Source organism: Lissotriton helveticus, chromosome 1_1, assembly GCF_964261635.1.
Source record: "Lissotriton helveticus chromosome 1_1, aLisHel1.1, whole genome shotgun sequence".
Taxonomy (NCBI): domain Eukaryota; kingdom Metazoa; phylum Chordata; class Amphibia; order Caudata; family Salamandridae; genus Lissotriton; species Lissotriton helveticus.
The window spans coordinates 1,720,818,562-1,720,844,467 of record NC_136057.1 but is presented as its reverse complement, the minus strand read 5'-3'; the positions used below and the strand labels follow the sequence as shown (position 1 = coordinate 1,720,844,467).

The window sequence follows — 25,906 nt, the reverse complement described above, 5'->3', positions numbered from 1 at the left end:
TACCCAGCCACCCATGGGCCAAACCCCTCTTTGGTTACAACTTTGTAAAAGTGGCATTTTCGAAACTGTGATAAAAAAATCTGACTTTACCATTATGTAGGGCTTTAATTACAATTCTTTAGTCACTAAACTCAGCTTGTCTACCTGTTCCCAATTGGAAACTACAGCTCATTAAATGTAATATGGAATTCCAATGTTATCCTATAGGAGATGTAGGCCTTGCAGTAGTGAAAAACGACTTTAGGACCTTTTCACTACCAGGAGAAACATGTTCTACTTTTCACATATTAAGCACCCTGCCCTCTGGACTGTTCAGGGCTTACACTGGGACTGACATATGTATTAAAAAGGTAGGTTTAGGCTTGGCAGAATGTTTATTTTTCCAGGTCGAAATGACATGGTAAAACTGCACACACAGGCTGCAATGGTGGACTGAGATATGTTTAAAGGGCTACTTGAGTGGGTGGGACAATCAGTGCTGCAAGCCCACTAGTAGCATTTAATTTACAGGCCCTGGGCACCTGCGGTACCAGTTGACTAGGGACTTATAAGTAAATTAAATGTACCAATTAGGTGTAAGACAATTCTTCAATGTTTTAAGGAGAGAGCCCAAGCACTTTAGCACTGGTTATCAGTGGTACGGTCTGCAGAGTGCCAAAGCCAGCATAAAATAATGTGAGCAAAACAGGAGCAACGAAGGCAAAAAGTTAGGGGAGAATCAACCAAGGATGCCAGGTGTTAGAAATGGGATCTCTGGCTGGCCAAGGCTTGCGCCAAAGTCAGTCAGAGACCACCACTCTAAGTCAGGGCAAGGGAGTTACACACCAAGATAACCTCTGCTCACCCCCTTGGAAACGTGACACGAGCAGTAAGGCTAAACTCGGAGGCAATGTGAGTTAAGCGTTTGCGCGTGCACCTAGCAGCAACAACACCCAAGGCCAACCACAAAGGAAACTCCACACAAGGTTATGTATAAAAATAGCCTTTGTATTGTAGCAAACACATTAGATAAAAACACACACTTTACAATGTGCCAACGGGCAGAATTTACAGGGGATATGTACAAGACAGGGCCACCTGGACCACTGTCAGGAATAAGCACTTTTAGAACTAGAAATACTGTTAAAAATAGCACGTTGTAGATCATAGAATAATAATCACAGTAGCACAAAATAGCAACTGTAGCACACAACCAGAAATCACGGGTACCAGGTAAGTACTACCTACGCAACCCTAACCACCTTAGGAGAATATTACGCAGGGAACCTGGGCTTCACTAGCACACCTGTACTAGAAAGAACAACCACCTAAGTATCACCATACATTTAGGGGTATAGGCAAGAACACATTACACATGATGCATCACAACATTCAGAGGTGTAGGGAAAGAAAACACATGATGCATAAACATACATTCAGCGGTGTAAGAACAAGGCACATGACGCATCAAAACACATTCAGAGGTGCAGCACAAACTAATACGCAGAAATTACGTAAGCCACAACCTCTGGCAGTCCCCAGGCCAACTGACCTCTCAGGGGGCTAGGACGCCCTGTGTCCCAATGTCAGGGGGCCTAAACGTAGCAGCTGCCCACTAAGTGCTGGACAGCTGAATCACCACTGGCAGGACACGCGTTGCAGCCTCGTGGGCTCAAGAGCAAACTGTGGGCCAGTGGGAGCCTCGGGGCCCCGAAGAAAGAATGCCCAGTGAGGGGGGAGCAGCCCGCTGCCAGCCAGGGCCGCTCTACCACCCTAAAATGGTCAGGCCACGTAGGAGTCCCTCCCGGGGGACTCAAAATAATTAGGATGCCCAGGAGCCTCTTGGGCTCTGAATAAACAATTGTGGCGCTCTGGAGCCTCTCGGGGCTCGTCAACAAATATGGCCCCTTCGTTGGAGTCCCTCGTGAGTGACTCGAAATACACAAAATGCCCCCGGAGCCTCGTGGCTCCAAACAAGAAGGCCCCCGGTCGTTGGAGTCCCTCCCTGGGGGACTCGGAATTAAGTAAGGCCCCACGGGCCTTCCAACACGACAGACCTGCTCTGGAGGGGAGGGGCAGGCACCGGCAATGTGCCCCGACACCCCCCTCTCCTTCTCGGGTGCACTCACCGGTCTCGCGGCGGCTGGCTGGAGAGCTCCTGCTCCTTGGGACTCTCCTCGGTCGCGGTCTCTGCTTGGCTTCCCCAGACAGGGGAAGCGGAGGAAGGAGTCGGCGGGTCTTCACTTCTCCGGGGCCTTCTCTCTTGATGCAGGAGCGCGGGGGTGCTCCCGTCTGCTTTCTGTCGTCCCGCCCCCGGCCTGCCTGACTTCCGGGTTAGCCGGGCGGCGGCGGAGACTCCTCTCTCTATCCTGGCACAAACGAGGGGTAGGCTCCCTCGAGTTAAATAATAAACAGGGCCACACGAGGGGTAGGCTCTCTCTTGAATTTCAATATAAAGCGGGCTGGCCACCCGCTAGCCAAATTATGCCACGAGCGGCACAAATGCGAGGTGAGCACTCTTAATGTGCTCAGCCACCCTACCTATTCACTAGTTAGGCTAGGGTCATCAGTCGCACCACAGAGGGCGGAGCCAGCATTGTGTGGGGAAAGCCCAGCCCTATTCAGGTCCCAGGTGCACCCCTCCCTCACATCAGCATGCTAATCTCTCCACTCACCACTGGGGCAGACCCATCCAGACTCCTGGAGCCAGGCTCACCAGCCAATCACATGCCAGCACACGCACACCCATGTCTAGAAGTGGCACTTCCACACTAGACACATTCACACCGCACACATCATTGCGCAGCATTCAATCTCACGAGTTCACACATACCAAACTCGGGCCTGCACACCCCACGCATCAGGAAATACCAGGGACACATGCATTCCCCATCCATTCCTATGGGAGGGCAGGCACTTTCCACTGGGACACAGTGAAAGTGCGCAGAAACCAAAAATCACCATCCCCAGGTCACATATAAAAAGCAAAAAGTTCAGGGGTGAACCGGCCAGAAGGGCCAAGTCCAACACAACCCCCTTCCAGCCAAAACGCAGGGTAGACCAATCACCACCGTGATGGGCTTCCCTGCTTGGGGCGATAGAACACGGACGCGGGCCACCAACTGCAGGGACACCATCCGGTTCTACGCCACGGTGAACCCAGCGGGTTCCTTCCAGAAACACTACCTGGAACAACTGGGCTACCCCACTGGCACTCCGAAGCTGTCCGCGGCCAGGACCAGGCCCTAGGCCACCCAGGTGCCACTGGTCCCTGCCTATTCACAGAGTGGGGGGTAGTAACCCCTGGTACATAGTAGCCATGCTCCACTCTTCCTGTCTGTAAGACAGGGCTAGACTGCCACTGGTTCTCCAGCCTAGGGTCAACACCCTCAGGCGGACCAGGAGTCTCGGGGAAGGCTCTCCTCCCCCTACCTCTTCTTCTAGGGTTCCTCTACCTCCTGCGAGGGGTACCCTTAGAATACCATTCTCCTAACCTAGGGTTTAACCCCTCAGGTTGCACCGGGGTCAGAGGCGGGCTCTACCACCCTCTGCACCCCCTTCCAGAGTTCCGCACCCTCCAAGCTGGAGTGGTACCCCTGGAAGATGAACCGGTCAGGAAGCTGGTTACAGACGTCCTACCCTTCAGATCAGGCGGATCCTGAACCTGGCCTTCCAACCTCTGGTCTAGAACCTTTGGAGGAATAACTGCCTGGCACTCCAGGACTTCTGGGAATTCACACACCATCCCCCTTAGGCTGACGCATGACCCATATGTCGTGTGACTGTCTGTCTGGCGCAGATCTCTCGTCCCCTGTCCATCTGACAGTGCGCGAAGATCCCCCAGAACAGAAGTGGTGTCACCCTGGTCATTACACGGGAACCTAGCCCAACTGGGTAGTCCCTGACCCACTGGTTCTTCCACTGGGGAACTCATCCCCCAATCACTCCTCACTTCGGACTCCTGTGCCCTCTCAACTGGAGTAGCACTGCCGGACACTGGAACCCCTGGAGCTCTAGTTACAGATGCTCCAGGTTCCCTAGACACTAGGAGATCCTCCTCAAGTGGACTAACAGGATAGCCTAGGTCCCCAACCTGGTGTTCCCTCAAGAAACCACCCAGGTTCTGAGATAGGGCTTCGGGCATCTGGGGACTCTCAGTCACCCACTGACTCCCGCTCCACTGAGCCAGGTAGTAAGCCTCTCCACCCCTCTCACTATACTGGGACCTAGCTGGGCTACACGGAGCCTCCTCCACCACGCTGGGCTGGAAGATACATGAACCACTACTTTTGGAGTCACTCACCAATGACTCCTCAGCACCTCTAGCACTTTCCCAGCGCTCTGCTTCCTCTGCAGGCGCCCAAGGACTAAAGTATTCAGACTTCAACAGGTGCTGGCGCAACTCTGGACAACAAACACTGAGCAACTGCTCTTTGAGAAACATATTCACTACTCCCTCCCTCTCATCGTCTGCATTAGCCACCAGCCAATCCTCCATTGTATCCGAACAGTCATCCACAAAATACCCCCACTCCTGGTGAGGTGGTTTCCTAAGGTTCCTGAACTTCAACCTGTTCTCCTCCTCTTGGGAAACAGGTTCCATACTCTGGGAACTAGGAATGGGACAGCTCGCATGGGACTCTATATAGCTGCCACCACTGGACTCAACCCTCCCTGGGGAGTCCAGAAAACCACAATTACACGCAGGGGATAGTCTACCTTCTAGGGCTATCTTCTCCCTGGCCAATGCCCTCTCAGCTTCTGCAATCCTCTCCTGCATACCCAGCTGCGCTATCTCCTTGGCATGCTCTAACCTGAGCTTCTCCAAAGCCAGCTGGTGCTCCCTCTCTTCCCTCCTATCTTCCAACTCCTCTGGGGACAGGGACCGGGAAAGGGATGGGGCGCTGCCCCCTACACTGGACCCAGCAAGGGACTCCCTCTCTATGGGGTCTTCACTATCTGGTGGTATCCATGCACTGTCATCTTCTCCCTCTTCTTCAGACTCTTCAGGGCTTCCCACAAACCCACCACCCTCATGGCGTGAGGCCCGGGCCCTTTTCTCACTGCGCTCAAGATCCCATTGACCCTTTTGCCATAGGGCCAGGCTGTTTTTAAGTTCGGACTGAGTGTAGGACTCATCCACCCCTATGTCTCTCTCTCTACAGAACCTTGGCAACTCCCACACACTGTATCTATCTAGATCACAGAAATCAAAAGCAGGTTCCCAGAAATCAAAAGCAGGCTCCATCTTGGCAGGATGCTCACAGACATGTGCAACACAGGGGACTTAACTGTTAGAGCTGAAGCAAGAGTACAAAATTTACAAAGAATTCAGCGAGCTCCCTATCCCAGAGAACTCACACTCACTTGTCTAGTGCCACACACCATTCATCCACACACAACCCCCCCCCTCGGACTGGTAAGGCAGTTTCTACCACCCCTGATTTCTCAACCTGACCACACGTGACACAGGTACCAAACTCTGGGAGCGGGGCGGGGAACAAATGTACTGGACACTATTTGAAAATGACTTTCTTAGAAGAAATAATGGAACTTCAAAAACAATAATCCCCAAAATGTGACTATCTAAAATGCAGAGTTTTGTAGTGGAGCCAGTTGTCGCTGTGGTACTGCGCAAACATAAATCCGGATCCCTTCCCCTGCCAACCAATGTTAGGAATGGTGGTTTCTGCCTGACTTTGACGCGAGCCCTAGCCAACTGGAAATCCCATTTCTAACACCAGGTTTAAACCCCTCCCCCACACACACACAAAAATGAGTGTCTAAACAAAATACAGCTAGGCAAAACCTTATAAGCATCTCCCTGTCTGTCTCCCTATACAAATCACCACCTTTGCACCCAATTAAAAACAGGATCTCGCAAAGCAGCCCACTGCATGAGCAGTTATCAAAGCTGTGCTCTAGTCTGCTGGCAGACTAAGATCGCCCAATACACACCACAAAATGGCAGAGAAGAGACAGCACAAGCAATTTCCAGTAACCACAGATAACAGACTTACACAAAAAAGAATCAACAGGATAAAGAGGAGGACACATCTCAGGAGCAGATCAGGATAGAAAGAAGCTGATAGAAATGTATGCAGTCATTTTGTTGGAACTGTTGATACATAATTTGTTAATTGTATCACACCTAATTGCTTGATTGTACTTTCCTTGATGCTGGGGAGTGTAGTTTGTGCATTACGTTGTTGATAATGGCGATGAGTTGAAAAGGTAAAGCACAATCCTTGCCTCAAGACCCGACTGTGAATTGCAAGTTATCACAGAGATTTGTAGTAAAATGTATTTAAAATACAAATAAAACTAGAAAGAGACACCAGGCCTTGGATTGCACCCTGCTGTTGCTTGACTTGTACTACAAACTGATGCTGTGCCAGCACCATGTCACTTCTCACTCGATTTACTGGTGTATGCATCAGAAACAGTTCCCCTGCTAGTCCGACTTGCACTGTGGCTCTCCTGCAGCACTATTTATGTAAACATTGCCTGATTTTTTTTTTAAGTATTCCCTTGTGCCACAGTACAGTTTGGTTATGCGCCTCTTGGTGCTGGACTACATTACACACAAGTATCTCATGTTGCACAAAGATTCTTAAAGGTTTTTCTCTTGCACGTCACCGACGACACTCTTTCACTTGGCTTACAGTTTGTTTGATTTGAAAAGGAGAATGCTTCGGTCCCAGCTGGTATTCCCAAAAGAGCAGATCAGCTCTGAAGCTCCATTGTTGGTCAAAATGTCTGTTATTTGCTTACTCATGTCACCAGTAATAGTCAGAGACCGAAAGTGGTCAAAGTCATTTTTGCCTAGCTTCCGGAGCCGCCGGGCAGCTGATCGGTAGCACTTCCAAGGCTGGGGCTCAATCAGCAGGTACTTACAGTGAGATGCGAGGCAGCCTAAGAACTCCACCAGCCCTCTGTCCCCATGGTGCAGGTGAATCCACATAGTCACAGACATGCAAAAACCAAGATCAAAGGACGAGCGATCAAACTTAGCAAGGAAGGAGTCAAAGACCTCTTGGCGAGCAACTGCATCCATGATATTGAGGCAAGAGTAGGAAATTGAGTCTGGAAAGGGGTTCGTTTCCTCTGCCCTCTGAATCAAGGTGGCATCAATGTCACAGCAGAGTAGTTGGACATGTCTCAGTTCATCTACAGAAAGTGCAGGTGCTGTGTCATTGTCTTGGAAGCCCATGAGAAGACGATACAAAGCAACACTCAGGTCCTGGGAAAGAAAAAAACATAGTGTAAAGTGATTTAAAATATCTTTAATGGATAGTCTGGGAGTATCTCAATTACCTATTTTAAAATAAGTTTGTGAGCTGACAAACAGGAATGTTTCTATCTAGGGAGGCCTGTTTTTTTATCTGGTTCTTGTATTCTGTTCCACAACCCATGCCAACATAAAATAATTTACTCAATCAAAACCCATTTTTTACGCTCCTTTACCCTGAGATTTTCAAAGCATTCCTTTTGCTGACTTCCATGTTGTATAGTCCATATCTTCACTTCAAAAGATTCCCTTAGAGTCACATAGATGCCCAAAGTGCATATCCAAGTACTCAAATCTTTCAATGTTACAAGCCTGGCTGCTCTCAAAGAAGCACATGTCTTGTTTGCATTCAACAACAAAGGCACCTTGTATGCCTCAGATCCCTTTATCACAACGATTGCTAGGAAATCTCACTTAAGGTCCTCTTAATCCCTCAGGATTCCTACAATCCCTTTATTCGTTACTATATTCGTCACTACGGGGTGCCAACCCACCTCAATTCCAAGTTATTTACCTAAATGCTTCTTGAGGTCGCTCCTTTCAGGTTGCCATTGACCTTGTGGTCTCCCTTCTCTGACCACCCAAAAGCCATGTCTTGACTTCTCATAGTTCAGACAATTACTTATTTTAGTTCTCACCACTTTACTCTCCGGTATTCTAACCTCATGTACTATGCTTTCACCCAGATTCTTGGTCTGCCTTAAGACCTTATTTATTTATTTAGTGTGTCTTATATCGCGCACGGCTACCCCAACGGGGTGTCCCGGCGCTTCTAAGAGTGTAAGAATCTTACTCCTTAGGGGGTCAACAGAAAAGGATGGTTTTGAGTGCCTTACGGCAGGAGGGCTCCTCAGGAATCAACCTGATGGAGAGAGGAAGTTTATTCCAGTAAGAGGCAGCACTGACCTGGAAGGTTTTCCCTCCAGAGCGAGTTTTATTAAATCTGGGAGAGATGAGGAAGTTTTTGGAGTCAGAACGGAGTGATCTCACATTTTTGTAGGGGCGCAGACAAGATGTCAGGTAGGCAGAGCCTTGTCCTCTCAAAGCCCTGTGAGTCAGGATAAGGGCTTTGAATTCAACTCTCTTCTGGATTGGTAACCAATGAAGAGAGCGCCGGGGAGGGGAGATACGCTCTCTTAGGGAAGTGCCACACACTAAACGAACCGCTGAATTTTGAACTGTCTGTAGTCGATGGCATAAACCTACAGACAGCCCGGTGTACAGACCGTTGGCATAATCCAAGTGAGAGGTGATCAGTGCTTGGACTATGGCTCTCCTGGTGTTATTAGGGAGGAAATTCATGCATTTTTTTACCATCCTCCTTTTGGAGAAGCAAGCCGATGATACTGTCTGTACCTGGTTGTGTACAGAGAGTTTGGGGTCCTATCTGATACCCAGATTTTTTATGGATTCCTTAGGCAAGGGGAGGGGACTCAAATCATGAGGCCACCAAAGGTGGGGGTCCAAGGGAGATGGCTGATGGAAAAAAAGGACCTCAGTTTTCCCTGCGTTAAGTCGGAGGCAGTTGTCCATCCAAAGTGATATTTTACGTAGGCAGTCTTTTAAAGGGTCAAAAGTAGACTGGGAGAGTTTGTCATAGGCGAACAAAAGTTGGATATCGTCCGCATACGAAGTGGCTTTGATTCCGGCCTGGGCAATCATCTCGGCAAGCGGGGAAAAATAAACATTAAAAAGAAGAGGACTCAGGGAGGAGCCCTGCGGGACTCCCCACTTGAGCGGACGGCTGTTGGACGTGAAAGGGGGCGTGAAGACCGCCTGAGTCCTGTTGGACAGAAAGGAAGATAACCACCTCAAGACCTGGCCTTGGATACCCTTAGAGTGGATGCGATCCAACAGGACAGAGTGGGAGACGGTGTTGAATGCTGCCGACAGGTCGAGCAGCACCAACACCGCCTTTGAACCTCCATCAAGTTTCTAGTGAACAGCATCGGCCATCTCAATCAGAGCTGATTCCGTGCTATGGCCCTGTCTGAATCCATGTTGTGTGTCATGGAAAGACCCATTGGATTCAAGAAAATTAGCAAGTTGTTTTTGTGCTAGTTTTTCCAGTACCTTAGCTGGAGCCGGCAACAGAGATATAGGTCTATAGTTAGCCGACTCATTAGGATCGGTGTTGGCCTTTTTCAGGATAGGGACTAGTCGTGCATGTTTCAAAGAATCTGGAAAGATGCCCGTCTGGAGTGAATCGTTCCAAATGCTATTCAAAATGGGGTTGAGGAGAGGGGCCAAGGCTTTATATTGTTTCGCTGGCCATGGATCGTTCGGCGAACCCGATCTACATTTAGATAATTCAGCCAGCGAAAGATCGAGGGGGATTTCTTCAAAGTTGGTGAAGATCTTAGAAAGTGCTGGATCGGGGGGAATGGTTGATGTAAAAATTATTGGCGGGATCAGGGTGGTTTTTGTTAGGAAACGAGTCATAAATGGAGACAATTGTGTCCTCAAAAAAGTCAGATAGACAATTACAAAGTGATTGAGAGACAGGGGACTGGCGTTTAAGGGCCACGGGTTCGGTGAATGATCTTACCGTCTGGAAGATCTCCCTAGCAGAACCATCCATGGGCTTTGCTAATTTTTTCCTCAAGATGCGATCTTTTGTGATCTATGATCTTTTTCCTGTACTTTTTGAGTGCCAATTTATATTCTGCTTTACTGGCGGGCGAATAGGAGAGTCTCCAGCGCCTTTCCAAAAGTTTACAGGCCGATTTGCATTTACGTAGTTCTTCTGAGAACCATGGTGCGGAGGGGGCAGAGCGAAAGGTTTTGATTGGCCTGGTGGGGGCAATAGAATCAATGGCTGAGACGATCCAACTATTAAAATTGTTCAGCCTAGAATCAAGATCGACAGCCTCCCTCGGGACTGTGGTACCCAGCTGAGCGCCAAGACTCACTGGCGAGATAGTGCTCCCATTGCGCCCGAGGGTTTTGGCCTGAACACAAGGTCGTTTTTGATGAGATAAACACAAAGAGAACGGAATAAAGAAATGGTCAGACCAAATCACAGGGTACGAATTGCCAATAATCAAGTCTTGCAGATTGGAGCAGATTAAGACCTTATAAATCCATTAAACCTCTAGTTCCTTGTGCCAGCTTGTCTTGTACTCCATTAGGCCCTTCCCTAGGTACACCCAGTCAACATTTCATGATTTGCATTTATGTAGTGAGTATATCAAACTGAAATAATGACATACAACATTTTAGTTGTAAGCGTAGACATGATTTTTGTTTTGTAGCTTTACAACTCTACATCTATTTTCCACAACTCCTCTCCTGCTACACCTCTCTTGTGCCTTCTCTTTGATCCTGGTCCTATTGCATTAGAAAGAGGAGAACACATTTACCATACAACTCTATTTTTCCCACTTCAGCTTTCGTCAGCTGCCCATAATGTTGCATTTCTACTTACCTAAATCAAGTCCATTCTACGTGCCCTCAGCTCCTTTCCTTTTAACCTCCTCTTTCCTCTGTTGTCCGACCAGTCTCTTCATTGGCCAGTTGTTTCATAGAAGTTCACATACATCTACCACTACTCCTCTCTGCTATTGTCCATGTTTCACACCCTCAGCCCTTCTTGGGGTTACACTTCACAGTTTCTATCTTAAGGAACGTTAAATGTCAATATGGTCAACGGTTGCCCTCTTTTTGTCGCCTAACCCAATCTGTAAGCCTCTGCCTTGCCCCTCTTCTAACACTCACCATTTTCATAACCATTGCGTAATATCCTCACCCCACTGGTGCCCGTACCTCTTCCCTGCCTATGGTAAGGGATGCCATCAGGCCATTTTTCAAATGCCTGAATCATTAAGTGCAGAATAATAACAAATACTCCCAGCCAGGGCTTGTCCAAGCACTGGTCGCACACGGTGCAACAGTCTTTCCACCTTCTCCATGAATTCCCTCACTACCACTCACCAACAATACACCTCATCTCTCTATAGCACCTATCTGACAAACATTTCATTTTTTATAGCGCTACTCATAGTTTACTCACACTCAGTTCTGTGATGTGCATGGTACATCTTCTTTGTACCAGGCACTTTAACCTTCTGCACTGTGTGGGTGACAAGAGTGCCCATGTGACTGCACGGTGAGCAATGCAACAGTGTGAGAGTAGGGTAAAAGGAGTGACTGCAGGGTGAGTGAGGTGACCATATGAATTTGGGTTCGGCTGCAAGTGCAGAGTGGGATGAATTAGTGCATGGTTAGAGAGGCCTTGTTTGAGTGAGCTACAGATTGAGCCGTAAGGGGGGGGACAGGTGAGTGAAGCGTCACATAAGTGCAGGGTGAGAAGTGTGCTCGTGTGTCTTTTAGTGCAGAGTGATCACTGTGAGAGCAGGGTGAGCGGGTGAATGGTGTGAGTGCAGGGTGAGCGGGTGAATGGTGTGAGTGCAGGGTGATCAGTGTGAGTGCATTGTGATCACTGTGAGTGCAGGGTGAGTGGGTGAATGTTGTGAGTGCATGGCGATCAGTGCGAGTGCATGGCGATCAGTGCGAGTGCATGGCGATCAGTGCGAGTGCATGGCGATCAGTGCGAGTGCATGGCGATCAGTGCGAGTGCATGGCGATCAGTGCGAGTGCATGGCGATCAGTGCGAGTGCATGGCGATCAGTGCGAGTGCATGGAAATCAGTGCGAGTGCATGGAAATCAGTGCGAGTGCATGGAGATCAGTGCGAGTGCATGGAGATCAGTGCGAGTGCATGGAGATCAGTGCGAGTGCATGGAGATCAGTGCGAGTGCATGGAGATCAGTGCGAGTGCATGGAGATCAGTGCGAGTGCATGGAGATCAGTGCGAGTGCATGGAGATCAGTGCGAGTGCATGGTGATCAGTTTAAGGTGCATGGTGATCGCTATGAGTGCATGGTGATCGCTATGAGTGCATGGTGATCAGTGTGAGTGCATGGTGGTCGCTGGGAGTGCAGGGTGAACGTGAAAGTGAAGGCGAGAATGAGAAGTGAGTAGTCTGAAAGCAGGGTGCATTCCCAGAAACTTGAAGCGTAGGGTTTCAGATATAAGTTAAACTATTGCTATAATCAGGGTGCGAGGGTGGAGGAAATAAATAATGTGCTGAATCTGCAACAAACTTCCAGTCTAATGATTAGGGTTACTAGCTCATTATTTTGATGGCCCAGAAATAAGCAGTCACCTACACCTGTATTTTTTTCACGTATCTGTGAATACTTAGAACAGCAAATATAAATAGAAAGCACTTTTAATTGTGTTCTAGGGATGCCTCAATGATCCATGACTAAATATTAAAGAGAATAAATACAGAAAAGTCACATAACTAATTAATACATATAAATATATTTATAACTCAATTTAGTGTCAAGAGCAGGTCTCTGCAGGATCTTTAAACAACACATAGCAGGCATGTTTCTTTTGGCAACCCAACTTTATATTTCTTTTCATTAAATGCATTCTCACACTACAGCAGTAAGTGTAAAAATACAAATGTAAGGAATAGGCAGAGTGGGGGCCCAGGGGGTACTGGAACCATAAAAAACTAAGCTTTGGTAATCAGTTAACAAAGGCATGTAAATATGCTAATGGTCTTTAAAGACCTGTGAAAAACTCGGGCCGGAGATAAGACTCCAGACACTGCCCAGCCGAGGCCCCAGGAGCGCGAGCTGCACTGCAGCAGCCCGGGCTGATACACAGGATGGGGGACGAGGGGGGCTGAAGCCCTGGAGGCCAGGGCAGAAGTGACACTGTGAAGGCGCGACCCCCTTTGCATCGCTCCACGGCCCCCCTGGGGGTCACGCCCCACAGTTTGAAGACCCCTGTTCCATGGTAATGTAAAAATTACAAGTACGTAGCATGGGAGTGGATATGTTTTTTTGTGGAAGCAAAGAACTGTAGAATACTATTGGTGTTAGTTAAAAGGTAAAGTGACAGTTGCACTGTCAAGCCAGACCTAAAAATCCATGTAGGTTAATGACTGCCCTCATTCCATCTCTGCTGCTGCAAGAGAAAAACACTATACATTAACTAGTTATATGAGAAACGGTATTAGCGGTACACTGTTATATGTTTTGCCCCTAAATGTTCAGCTAGCTGGGTAGATAAATCAAATCAACACAACTGTGTTATGGGCAAGCACTTTTTTGGTGGAAGAACACAACTTCTAAACAATCAAAATGTACTCATGACTCAAAATCTAGGCGGAGCCAAAGCCCCTCTTCTGGCAATTCTCACAATTGTCTGGCGACAGCTGCACTGTCCAGTCAAGCTATAAAAACGAACACAGAGAAATCAGTAAACATGATTTGAGAGCTGTCAAAATCATTTCAAAATGCTTATGTGAACAAGCAGACATAATAGCTATACTACAAAAGAATCCTGACAACTTTAAACAAACTCTTTTTTCGCCTATCAGTTCTTGGCTATTCTAAAACAGCAAAATGTAAACAAATGGCCGATATTTGTTTCTAAGAAAAGTGTCAACCCTACCTGCGACCCCTCTCAAGGCTGCTGTTCTCCTGCCTTGCCCTGCTTTTCTCGCGTCACTTTCCCCATCTTCTACACTTACCAAAGCCCCTCTTCTTTACTCTTTCCTTTTCACCTGCAGCTACTTTCCCTCTTCTCACTATTGTTGACCACCTGCTCTTTAGCTCTCAATTGTCCCTATTTGATCCTTCGCACCTCTATGAATCCTATCTAACCCTACTAGTCCGCTACTTCACAGTCCTGTTACTTATTTTCCATTCTCGACACTATTCCTTCTTCTTTGTCCCACTATATCTCTTTTATCCATTCAATGCTTCTCCCCTCGCTTCTCACCATTCTCTCTTTGTAGCCCTCCCTCTCCATAATCACTCCCCACGAAAGGCTCTCGCTCGTTTGTCAAGACTCATTCCACTGGGAAGCTCTTAAACTTCCGGGTTGTGTTGTACTGTGGCATTTCAACGCGAGAGTAGTTTACCTAGTCCATTTTTGCTTGCACTACGACACCCTTAATTTGAAATTCATGACGGCTGTAAGGGCCAAAATGCAAAGAAAACAATTAGATTAAATGATCTACTCCCAAATAGAAATGAGTCAACACGAGAGCTGGGGCAACGCAGCGTGTTACTCCTTTCCAATGTTGTCTTGCTTCCTCACCCCGCTGTTGCATCCCACGTCCAGGCACAGTAGCGGTCTCGACCATTCAGCTTCGGGCAGCCTAGTCTTCAGCTCCGAGCTGAGGAGTCGGAGCCGGTCCCCCGGTGGGTGGAAGCGGTAATAATGCGGGAAGTTCCCAAAGGGAGCAGCGCCTGGATCCCCAAACGAAATCGAGTCTGCCGAGACCAGAGGGTCTGACTCCTCCAAACAGGACAGCGCCATTACACCGGCTCACACTGACAAGGAAACCAAAGAAACACTAACTACAGAAGCAGCTGATTGGGAGCCTTCAATGAATAGAAGTAGAAGAAAGACTGAAGAAGCCGATTTTCGAAACCAAATGCCAGGACGTGGTATGAACGTCTAAGCATTGGCAAAGACAATAGTTTTTGGCTGTAGAATGCTGAGTTGTAGCATATATGCAAACAGACCCGGTTCAAGCGGGTGCCTCCCGCTTTTTGCAGCAAAACACATATTTTTATTTTACCTGTCTCCGTGCTGAAATTGCCTCTGTTTCAATAGAAGTAAATGCTGGAAATGCATTCTCCCGATTTTTTTTTTTTATTCCCACTTTCTTCTAAAACAATGACCTGCAAGTTTTAGGCTTTTTCTGTGCTTTCATATTAGTTGCATGTGTATGCATGTGCAGGGTTGCCACCTTTCTCAGCGAAATATACTGTCATTTGGTAACTTTTTAAGTCCCTACAAAGGCCTGGATATGGCACTTAAACATAACTTTTAATTTTTAACATACAGCAACAACAAATGATGGACGGAATGCTGAATGAATCAAGCATTCACCCCTAGCTAAGAGATCTGGGTTAAATCCATTGTTCTTTTTAGCCCTACACCACCCCAGTTTTGACCCAGCCATATGCAAATCATTCTTGACGCTGCTCCTCCTGAAAACAGCCCAGCCCGAACTGCCAAGCTGGGTCCTACCCGGACCGTAAACAAGCATCCTGGGACAAGTATAGGGGTATTACCCCTCACCAGCCAGGCAGGCTAGCTTGAGTCCAGTGGCACAGCGAGCAAGGGACCCACGACTGGGCATACCCATCCCACTTAGGGTGAAAAGTGCAGCATCATTTGTCGCCCTAAGCGGGAGGGCGATGCCCAGACGGGGGTCCCTTGCTTGCTACAGCATCAGATTCAAGCTAGCCTGGCTGATGAGGGGTGAAACCCCAAAACCGGTCCCAGGATACTTGTTTCTGGTCCAGGGAGGACCTGGCCTGGCAGTTTGGGCTGGACTGTTCCCATGGGGAGCAGTGTCAAGACTGACTTGCAAATGGCAGGATCCAAACTGGAACGGTGTGGCATGCACAAAATCGATGGATTTAACCCAGATCTGTGACTGGGTGTGAATGTTTGATTAGTTCAGCATTCCGTCCATCATCTGTTCTTTTTGCTTTCATTTCTGTCTTTACTTACTTTAATTATTAGTCAGGGTCCTTTAAGGCAGCTCTAGAACACACTTTGACATGTTTTCTTCTTGTAATTGCCGTTTTAAGTACGTACTGCTAAAGGAAGAAAATAATGGCTTTCTGTGATTTACCTACTTCTTGACTCAACTGGGACATTAAAATAGTTCTCAGAAACCTTTTCAGAGGGACACCGGGCATGCAGGAGCTACTGGACCAAACCATGGGGGTTGAAGCCTTTTACTCCTGATATCCCGGAACCTGACTTACTGTGGATCCTGAGCAACCGGGCAAAGTACCCCATCTGCATTTGACTCTCAGTGGCAGACGAGTGAACAAGCAGTCTAAGGCCTCTTCAGGTGGAGGGAAGTGTGGATATAGATTATTGAGCACGACTCGTAATTGAAAGAGCGCACAGCAGTCGCAATAGATCAATAGCCAGTCAAATACTTATTCTTACAATATTTTTTATTTTTATTTCCATCTCTATGGATTCAAAGAAAGATGATGCCATTCAGCAATAACACAATTAAGATAGCGGCTCTTGAATTTCTCTGGCAAATACCTGTTCCACCTGCTCCCAGTAATGTGATTAGGATTCCCCATTCTCTGGTGGCCACATCCAGGGAATGCTCACTAGTAGACCTTAACTCAAGCCCACTCTGACTCTTAGAATATAGTCAAAAGTGTCTTTGGTGCCGCAGTGCCCCATAGCACTGAGTCTCCCCAGGGCCCGATATACCAGTAACCAGTCTTACTGGCTCCAGCAGTGATGTAGTGTGGAGTGTCTCAGCAGGTGTCCTGTTTGTGGCCAATTGCAAGGCTCTAGTTCTGCTCAGTGAGTCTGTCTGCACACTGGAGGTGCAGCAGCAGCCGGCAATTGGAGGCTCTCCTTGACCTTACATGGATGTCTCCAGCAGTGATCAGAGGCTCTCCGGTGATCCTCCAGCACGGTAAGTTCTGCACTCCCAGACAGCGGAGGGGAGTTGATTTTGATGCTCCTGATATTGGTCCCAGCGATATGGTGATGATCCCACGGCTTCCTCCTCAGTCTATCGGGGCAGATCGGGTGCAATCCTCATTGCTTCTTTTGACGCACAGGTCTCACAGCTTTATACTTCTTGGGTGGCGACCTCGCAGCACATTACATTCTGTCAACCTCTCCTGGCACACAGGGTTGCAGGAAAACTTTCAAACAAGGTACCAGCCCTCAACGCATGGCAAACTGTTCAACAACAGCTCCTCCTGGCATACAGAGTTGAAGCTAAGGTCCCGCACAGGCTTCAGCCCTTGGCATGATGGGTCGCAGCAAAAATGACGCACAGGCTTCACTCTCCCCACACGGTACTCAGATCACAGCTTTTTTCACAGCGGCCATCTCCTGTCATATGATGATTGCTGACTTAGACCTGCATAAGGGCAATGACCCGATCTGTGCAGAAACTGTTTTCTTACACCTATCACTGGGAGTTCTCTTGAAAGGGCTCCCCACTGACCCTCGCTCCCTACAACGCTATCCTCTTCCTCACATGGAACACTGGTCTTGGCAAGCAGGTAGGCGCTGGTGCTCTAGGCTCCAGAGAATGTAGTTTTGGTATCCCCGGATGATGTCCCCACACTCAGCAGGGTTACTAGCAGGCCTGACCCCTCCTCACACAGCCCATCTGGATGCTTGGCAGATGACACATTTTGGACAGCGGCAGCTGCGCCATTAGAGCGTAGGAGCACCGCCCCCCTTGCCACCACAAAGTTTAAACCTGTTTTATTATCGTTTTATTTTAATCCCTTGGACCCACCCCAGCACTCTGATGAGCCTGGGTGGCAGGTCCAGGGGATTACACTGCTGGTGAGGGAGTGGTCTCAGGCCAGCCAAACCTTCATGAGCAGTGAATCTCTAGGCATTACTTACACACACACACACACAAACACATAGCCAGTCATACATTCAAAACACCGGATAAGAGACAATTTTAACACAACACCACTCAAATGGCCAGATATCAGAACTGCAGTTGGAGAAAAACGCTAGTCTGGATCACACCCCTTTCCCCCTCCCTTCCCCCAGTAGTGATGTTTTATTACATTTAAGTCAGCACAATATAAAAACAGAAGAGTTCTCTGAGCACACATGCTGCTGCCTGCAAAATGTAAACAAATACTATCTGGTTTACAGTCAGTGCTGACTCAGTAAAAATATAAGTGCCAGGTCCCTCGTCAAGAGGCCACTGCAGCTTGCTCCATCAATTGCCCCTGCCAGAACTGCCAATGACAATTCAGAATATTCCAGACCTCAAAGCTAAAAGAATGGCTTAGGAGGCAGCTATTAGTCATTTTGAATATATAGTATGTTAATAATAAACTGTTGTTATGCTCATTTCTAAATTAGGCAGCCAGTGCCACCATATGGCAGCTGTCATAAGTGCCGATGTTGACAATTAAGTGCCGGTGCCGAGCACCGCAAAAACAAGGCTCAAATTAAGCACTGGGTTCCCTTCAGAAAGCCAGAGGTTGTAAGCAACAAGCCAGGGTAACATTCTGAAGTCTAGCGATTTCACCTCTGACCTCTGATGATCAATCAATTACACCCAGCATTTTTGTCGAAGAATAACAGAGTTGATGGTGCAGTTGGAGCTGTGGTGGTGGAGATGGTTCAGAAGCTAGTGAAGGGACAGCATCTGGAAGGGCCCCTATAGTCCAATGGAGGACAACAAATTGATAAACTTTATTTTACTGTAAAGTTTTATTATGCATATTGTGTATACTCAGCTGCTAACACTATTGGATTGGGGCCAGGACTGAAAAATGTTATGTTTTTATTTTTGCTGTGTGCCTGGAGATACACATTTTAAGTTTCTTAGCAGAAAATGTGTGTCATTATATGGTTATTGTGGCCATGGTCAACACACATTACAAATGATTCCCTGTAAAATCCGTGCATCATACTCTTTCTTCTGCAGCCCTAGCTGCATGCTGCACATGGTGTGGTGGGAGGAGAGATCCATCCAACTTGAGGCAATATGGGTAGGCCTTTTCATGTTGCAATGCTGTGCAACCAAACACAGGTGTTAATAAACCTACATAGGCCTCAGGGTTGTACGGCAGTGCACCACCACTTTTATGAATTGATCGGATTTGTCCTTGCAAGAGCCCAAAGGTGTGCTTCCAACAGAGAAGTGTCGCTTGTGTGCATTGTTCCGTCTGCATTCCCTTGGTGTATTGGGATTCAGGTACAGAATGAGTAGCTATGGATGGAGGACATATGCACTGTCACTTACATCAAAAGAAGACGTTCTTGTAATATAAGCCATAATTAAGAGTTGCTGGGACTACGTAAACGCTTTGCTTGTTGCGGCCAATAATACGCTGATGTTCAAACTTTAGGTTGTACAGAATACAGCCGCCCGGCTAGTATGTAATATTCCCGCAGGCTCTCCTTCAGCATCCTTTTTAAGTGCCTTGCATTGGCTGCCAGTCCGGAAGCGTGCAGTCTTTAAGTTATGTTGTCTCACTCAGAAGGTGTCTGACCTGTAAAGGCCGAATCTACCTGCACAGAAGGCTTTGTCATTACTCCCCGCCGGACTGCACAGATCCAAGGACAAATCCTTATAAAAGGATTCCCCGAATCCGCACTTTGAGATTTAGTGATAGATCCTTTTCATACCTAGTCCCTTTCCATTGGAACAAACTTCCATTTCAAATCCATTCATGCAGTGAGCTGAGCAAATAAAAAAAAACTTCTGAAGACGGGGTGGTTCTAAGGGTATGTAACCTTTACAATGAAACTTTTACAACGACCTACCATTACAACGCAACTTTTAAAACGCATACTATTACAACGCATTGCTCTGGGGGCGCTCTAGGATAGGGAATAGGTTAATTTACTATCCAATAACCTTCCCTACTATCCACGGGGACTGGAGTTGGAATAGTAAATTAAACTATTCACTATCCAGCACCCCAATGTGCTATGCGTTGTAATGGTATGCGTGGTAAAAACCGCGTTGTAAAGGTAGGCGTTGTAAAAGTATGCGTGGTAACGTCATACATCCGGTTCTAAGTGGTCTGCATGCCTGAGTTAGTGAAGCACCAAGACACACCTTCGGGCGTGAGTCACTGCGCTACAAGTGACAAGTGGCAATGACATAACATGACATATATGTCAGGAAACATAATTGTGCTGCATTAATAATTGTGTTATTAATGTTATTAACCTACCGAGTTCTCCTTTTGTTAGGTCGTTTTGGATCCTGGGTATACTGGGCCTATTATCTGTCCCATTCCGACCCTGGCTATAGGTACTCATGTGCACAATTGTAGATGGTACTTATTGGTACATGTGTCCCTTCAATACATCCTATCACACCTGGGAATTATCCCCAATTTGATAGAACAAAGAATAACCAATCTCAAAGGTGGGTCCCAGACATGCAAAGGCCTGCTTGGTAACTTAGAAAAGTTAGTATTGCTCTCTAGCACCAAGTGTGAGGGTCTTGAAGCTTGCTTTTGGCTTAACAATGTGGGCCATAGGTGTAACGACCTCCAGGGCCGGACTGGCTACCGGGCAGTTGTGTGTGCTGCCGAGCAGGGGGATAATTTCGTTGATGGGGACCTGTGTGTGCAAAAGAAATTCGTTTTGCTTTTTTTATTTCAAAGCGCACGCAGGTCCTCATCAACGAAATAAGCCCACACCACAGAGAAATTAGCCCCCAGCTCGGCAGCACACACAACTGCCCGGTAGCCAGTCCGACCCTGACGACCTCGATTGAGGAAGCTGAAACGTTCATGGAATCGCTACTTTCCGAACTATTTGGCAGAGATGTCTTCTCGCCAAGTTTTATTGTGGAGCAACCGCTTAGGTCTCTGGGCCCAGAGCACTGCTGGGTGCTCCACCACATCCTATCATTGCCAGGCCATTGAACTATCAAGCTATAAACCAATACTGAAAAATGACTAGAGAGTGGAGTCTCCTGGGTAATCAAGGTGCTAACATGTGTTTTATCCTGGTTTTATATGATCTTTTCAGTAGGTGACAAATACCTTTGCCAAACCTTAGAGGGCCCCTTTGATAGGCTAGGATGGGCTATGCCATGCTGTATTCTGCCAACAATAACGTTAATTTTGAAGGTTGCATCCAATAGTTTGCAAAACCAGATGAAGCCCTTAATAAAACATGACTGATGTAGAATAATAAGTGCCGTTAAGTGATATATAGGATCTATCAAGCGCTAGAAGGAGACTGACTACTCTATACTGGGCTTAACTCCAAACTCATAGAATGCAATATTTCTGTATTTGAGTTCTCGTACTGGGTCTACTTAGCCAGTTATGTTCATACAAAAATGTCTGTTGATTATACGTCTCCTCTAAGACATAATTGCAGGATGCAGAAAGATGAGGGTGGTAGGGGATGCTATATGCGCTTGTGTATCTGCCACTAAGGGCTGAATTACTAATCTGGACCACCAGACTAGTGGGGGCGCAGCAGTGGCAGTATCCCTATCGCCCTATTATGATTAGGGCTGTTGGACTGCCATGGCCACACCACTGCTGCCAGGGAACCACGGTCTCTGGCAGTGTTGCGGCAGTCAGGAGGCATCAATATGCTTATTGGGACCCCTGTGGTCCTGCCAAGCATATTATGAGTTTCCTCTACGCCGGAAGTGTCATGATGGTTCATACTCTATGAACTTCGTGATGGAGAGGAAACAAAGGGGTCCTGCAGGGTTCCCTCTGCATGTGCATGCATACAGGGGGTACATCATGTGCCCCACTGTATGCAAGTACGCCAGTTCCTGCACGGCATGGACTTAACAGTCCATGCCATGCAGTAACTGTTTTTGGCATTCCCCTTGCGGTGCCCATTTTTAGAGGCACCACCACGGGAATGCCAAAAAAAGCATGCCAAACCGAAGGAAACTCCTAATCTGTTAGGCGGCCTGACCACAGCTTTGGTGGTGCGGAAGTGGGGCGGACCCGGTGAAACATCGCCAAAGTCGTAATCAGGCCCTAAGTATTATGACTCAATTGGTATGGGTTAATAGTTTTGGGGCAACTACACTGAAAGTTCAGTGTAACAGTTTCAGTAGGAGCTGGACAAAGTTTATGTGTATTTATGTACTGTTTAGTTTATTTTATTTAGTATTGCATTGAAGTATATCCCTACTTTTTACACAGGTACAAATAATCATGAAGGCTATGCAATATATGTTTTGATCTGGAGAAAGACAAGAAAAAAGAGAAGATACAAGAAAAGGAAAAGGATACCCATCAGCCCACTCATAAGTGGAATCTCGTCATCTGGGTATGTGTTGGTAAATGGTGTCCTCTAGGCTCTACCTTGGAGTGGATCCATAGGACTGCCTAGCGATGGACCCAGAACATTACACCAACAGATGACAGTATATGAGCGGGAGGGGCTAAGTTTGCAGTGCTCAAAGAAAAAGAAGAAAAATAGGGAAATGATCCAAGTGATTCTAAAAATACCTACAGTGATGTCATAAAACACTTTATTGGGGCTGACCATCAAAGTGGTATGGTTAAAAACAGTGTGCTGATAGCATGTAAAGAATTGCTACCCACCAGTGTTGTTATTGGTCAACATGTTTCAGCCGAAAACGGCTTTCGTCAGGACCTATGGTGCTACTGCAACACTTACTTAATAGATGTGAAGTTGAATCTACACCCGCTTTCCAAAGTAAAAATAGTGTATCTTCTCCTGTATAGACAAAATACAAAAAGAAAGAAACAGAGACACAGACACATAATGTCAACAGAACAAGATCAAAGACTTCAAGCTCATGTTTCTGTGGTCTTTAAGATATGACTATAAACACTAATAGGACACTCACCCTTATTGTGGGGAGAAAGAACCTCACCTCACCTGGCCACTGCTCAGGATAAAAGGAGGCCACGCACTGGAAATAGACAAAACACTATTAAAGTTATAACCAGTGGTGGTAGATAGAAAATAAGCAAAAGAGAAAAAGGATTCAAAACACATAAATAGGAGATACCCATGGTAAACCAGTATGGCCAGAATGGTTTCTTAGCATCAGGAGAGTATGCCCAAAACATCACTTACTGCACTGAGGCGCCTCAGTGTGTATTTAACACCACGTGTGACCATCAGTCATTGCCTCACCCTCGGCTCAGTCTTTACTCCGAGGCAACGACGGAGAGGTCAGTGGCGGTGGTATAGTTAGCAGGATTCTTTTGGTTTAAGAGTACAAACTTGAGAGCACAGGAGTAGGCGCCTCAATTCGCAGCGACTGCAGCTTGCTAGCTGTGCCTTTTCTATTCTGTAGGTTACAGTTCTGTGTAAGCAAGTGCAGTAAGTGATGTTTTGGGCATACTCTCCTGATGCTAAGAAACCATTCTGGCCATACTGTTTTACCATGTGTATCTCCTATTTATGTGTTTTGAATCCTTTTTCTCTTTTGCTTATTTTCTATCTACCACCACTGGTTATAACTTTAATAGTGTTTTGTCTATTTCCAGTGCATGGCCTCCTTTTATCCTGAGCAGTGGCCAGGTGAGGTGAGGTTCTTTCTCCCCACAATAAGGGTGAGTGTCCTATTAGTGTTTATAGTCATATCTTAAAGACCACAGAAACATGAGCTTGAAGTCTTTGAACTTGTTCTGTTGACATTATGTGTCTGTGTCTCTGTTTCTTTCTTTTTGTATTTTGTCTATACAGGAGAAGATACACTATTTTTAATTTGGAAAGCGGGTGTAGATTCAACTTCACATCTATTAAGTAAGTGTTGCAGTAGCACCATAGGTCCTGACGAAAGCCGTTTTCGGCTGAAACATGTTGACCAATAACAACACTGGTGGGTAGCAATTCTTTACATGCTATCAGCACACTGTTTTTAACCATACCACTTTGATGGTCAGCCCCAATAAAGTGTTTTATGACATCACTGTAGGTATTTTTAGAATCACTTGGATCATTTCCCTTTTTTTCTTCTTTTTCTTTGAGCACTGCAAACTTAGCCCCTCCCGCTCATATACTGTCATCTGTTGGTGTAATGTTCTGGGTCCATCGCTAGGCAGTCCTATGGATCCATTCCAAGGTAGAGCCTAGAGGACACCATTTACCAACACATACCCAGATGACGAGATTCCACTTATGAGTGGGCTGATGGGTATCCTTTTCCTTTTCTTGTATCTTCTCTTTTTTCTTGTCTTTCTCCAGATCAAATGTGTAGTCTGGGTATGAAAAGAGGACACTATTAGGTCCCAAAGAGAGATTTGCTACTTTCTTTTCTCTCCCTCTGTGTTTGTCAGACCTGTAGTACCTTCCATGTGTTTTAGTGACTAGTTGGGGGACTAGGTACCAGCAGGTCTATAATAGTCTCTCCCCTTGGACCCTCCATTAACTTTCTGTTTCTCTATGCAATATATGTCTCTGTAGGATGTTGGGTAATGAAAAACAAAACTCAATCCCTCATTTGTGTAAATTGGAATATCTGTTGAATGAATAACTGGAAAAAAGTGAGATTGATGTTAGACTATTTGGGTAGAATCAAGGCAGATGTGATCTTATTGTAGGGGACCCATGTGGACACTAAGAGGCAGTACACCTTTACAACTATGTTGGGTTCATATTGCTCCTTAGCTTCCTTCAGTTCCTATGCCCGGGGTTTGGCAATCTTATTAAAAATATCTATCAACCACAATCTGAAAAGTACATACTTGGAAACCAAGGGGAGGGTATTGTGCTTTAGCAGTGCAGTATATGAGCACCATTGCACATTTGTCAATTTATATTTCTCAAATGTAGAAACATAGATGTTCTTTGTGGATCTGGCAGGCTGAATGGAACAACATGGCCCCTTGTCTACCTTATGTTGGGGTGATTTCAATTTAGTTATTGATACTCAGCTTGATAGAATGTGACATGAGAAATGGGTATGTCCCCTCCTCTTACTCTAAGAGGAATATGCTTTAGTGAATGCAGAGGGATACAAACGTGCTTTCAACTAAGTATCTTACTAATATTCCTCAGGACATAGCACCTATTTGTGGCTCCACTGCTGGGTGATTAGAGCATGGTTGAACATTGTCAGGACTCTCCCCAGTAGCTATAGAGCTTATACTCCCAGTGACACTCCCTCCTGAATGTGGATAATAAAATATTGGCCAAGCCTATTGCTACCAGATTGGTCACCTGCATGGATAAACTGATTTTCTCAGTGCAATCTGGATTTATCCCAGGTAGAGTAACCTCCAGCATCTTTAGAAGGCTGTTTGGAATGATGCATCAGATTCACCTGATATCAATGCTGTATCTGCATTCTTGGACTCCATGCAGTGGCTTTTTTTGTGCACTGTCAAGGAACGCAGGAGTCTGGGCCACCCCTTCCTTAATTTGATACAATTATTGTAAAGAAATGCTTCTTTTTGCATGATCACAACCGGGTGTTTGGACTGATGCTGCTGGTTTTTCAACTCTGTAAATGCCCCGAGTCCTGCCAAACAGGTCTCATGCCAGTGTTCTTACCCTTTAAAAGGTATATGTCGGATTGGCTCACCCACAATTGCGATAAATAAACTTACTTATACATCCCTAGTAGATGGTATCAGGGTTACCCCGTGCCATTTTTTATTTGCTTGGGACATTGATCCCTTAGCCCGTAAAATGTAACTACAATGGATGGTTGTCTTGCTATATTTGTATGATTGTGTGTGCTTTGTTAATAATCCTGATATCAATTTTCACCTTTAGTCTGAGGAATAATACAATTTGAAGGCTACTTGGGTCTCACCATTAATCGGCACAAATTTAAGCTTTTCCCACAAAATTCCAAATCGACAAAACCAAATATACAATACCCATTGAAATTGAATGACACCTCAAATATTTGGGCCTACATATTAGCCATGACAAAGATAATTTTTTAAAGATAATTGTGCCCCAGAAGTTGACAAATTGAAACCTCAGATTGAATAATGAATCAGATTACTGATGACTGTCCATACTGCCATTATTAAAATGGTTGCACTCCCTAAGTTCTTATATCTGTTTTTAAATATCTTGATTGCGTTGAATACCTCATTCTTTTGAAATGTTCAGCCCCTGTTGTCTA

The 25,906-nt window shown here is 46.4% G+C and overlaps 1 protein-coding gene across 1 annotated transcript; it reads right to left on the bottom strand.

The window, feature by feature from the left end:
* Positions 1–966: 966 nt before the first annotated feature.
* Positions 967–14,629, bottom strand: BCDIN3D (BCDIN3 domain containing RNA methyltransferase). The gene is made up of 2 exons (XM_078689142.1): positions 14,395–14,629; positions 967–7,222 (listed from the first exon to the last, which is right to left on the bottom strand). Exons 1-2 carry the CDS (start codon positions 14,614–14,616, stop codon positions 6,641–6,643), a joined length of 804 nt encoding a protein of 267 aa, XP_078545268.1. The 5' UTR covers positions 14,617–14,629; the 3' UTR covers positions 967–6,640.
* Between the last annotated feature and the right edge of the window lie 11,277 nt (positions 14,630–25,906).

Coding starts and splice junctions, on each gene's coding strand:
- BCDIN3D (XM_078689142.1), bottom strand. CDS start 14,616: ATGGCGCTGTCCTGTTTGGAGGAGTCAGACCCTCTGGTCTCGGCAGAC. Junction 7,223..14,394: donor ACGTGGGATGCAACAGCGGG/GTGAGGAAGCAA, acceptor TTTCTTTCCCAG/GACCTGAGTGTTGCTTTGTA.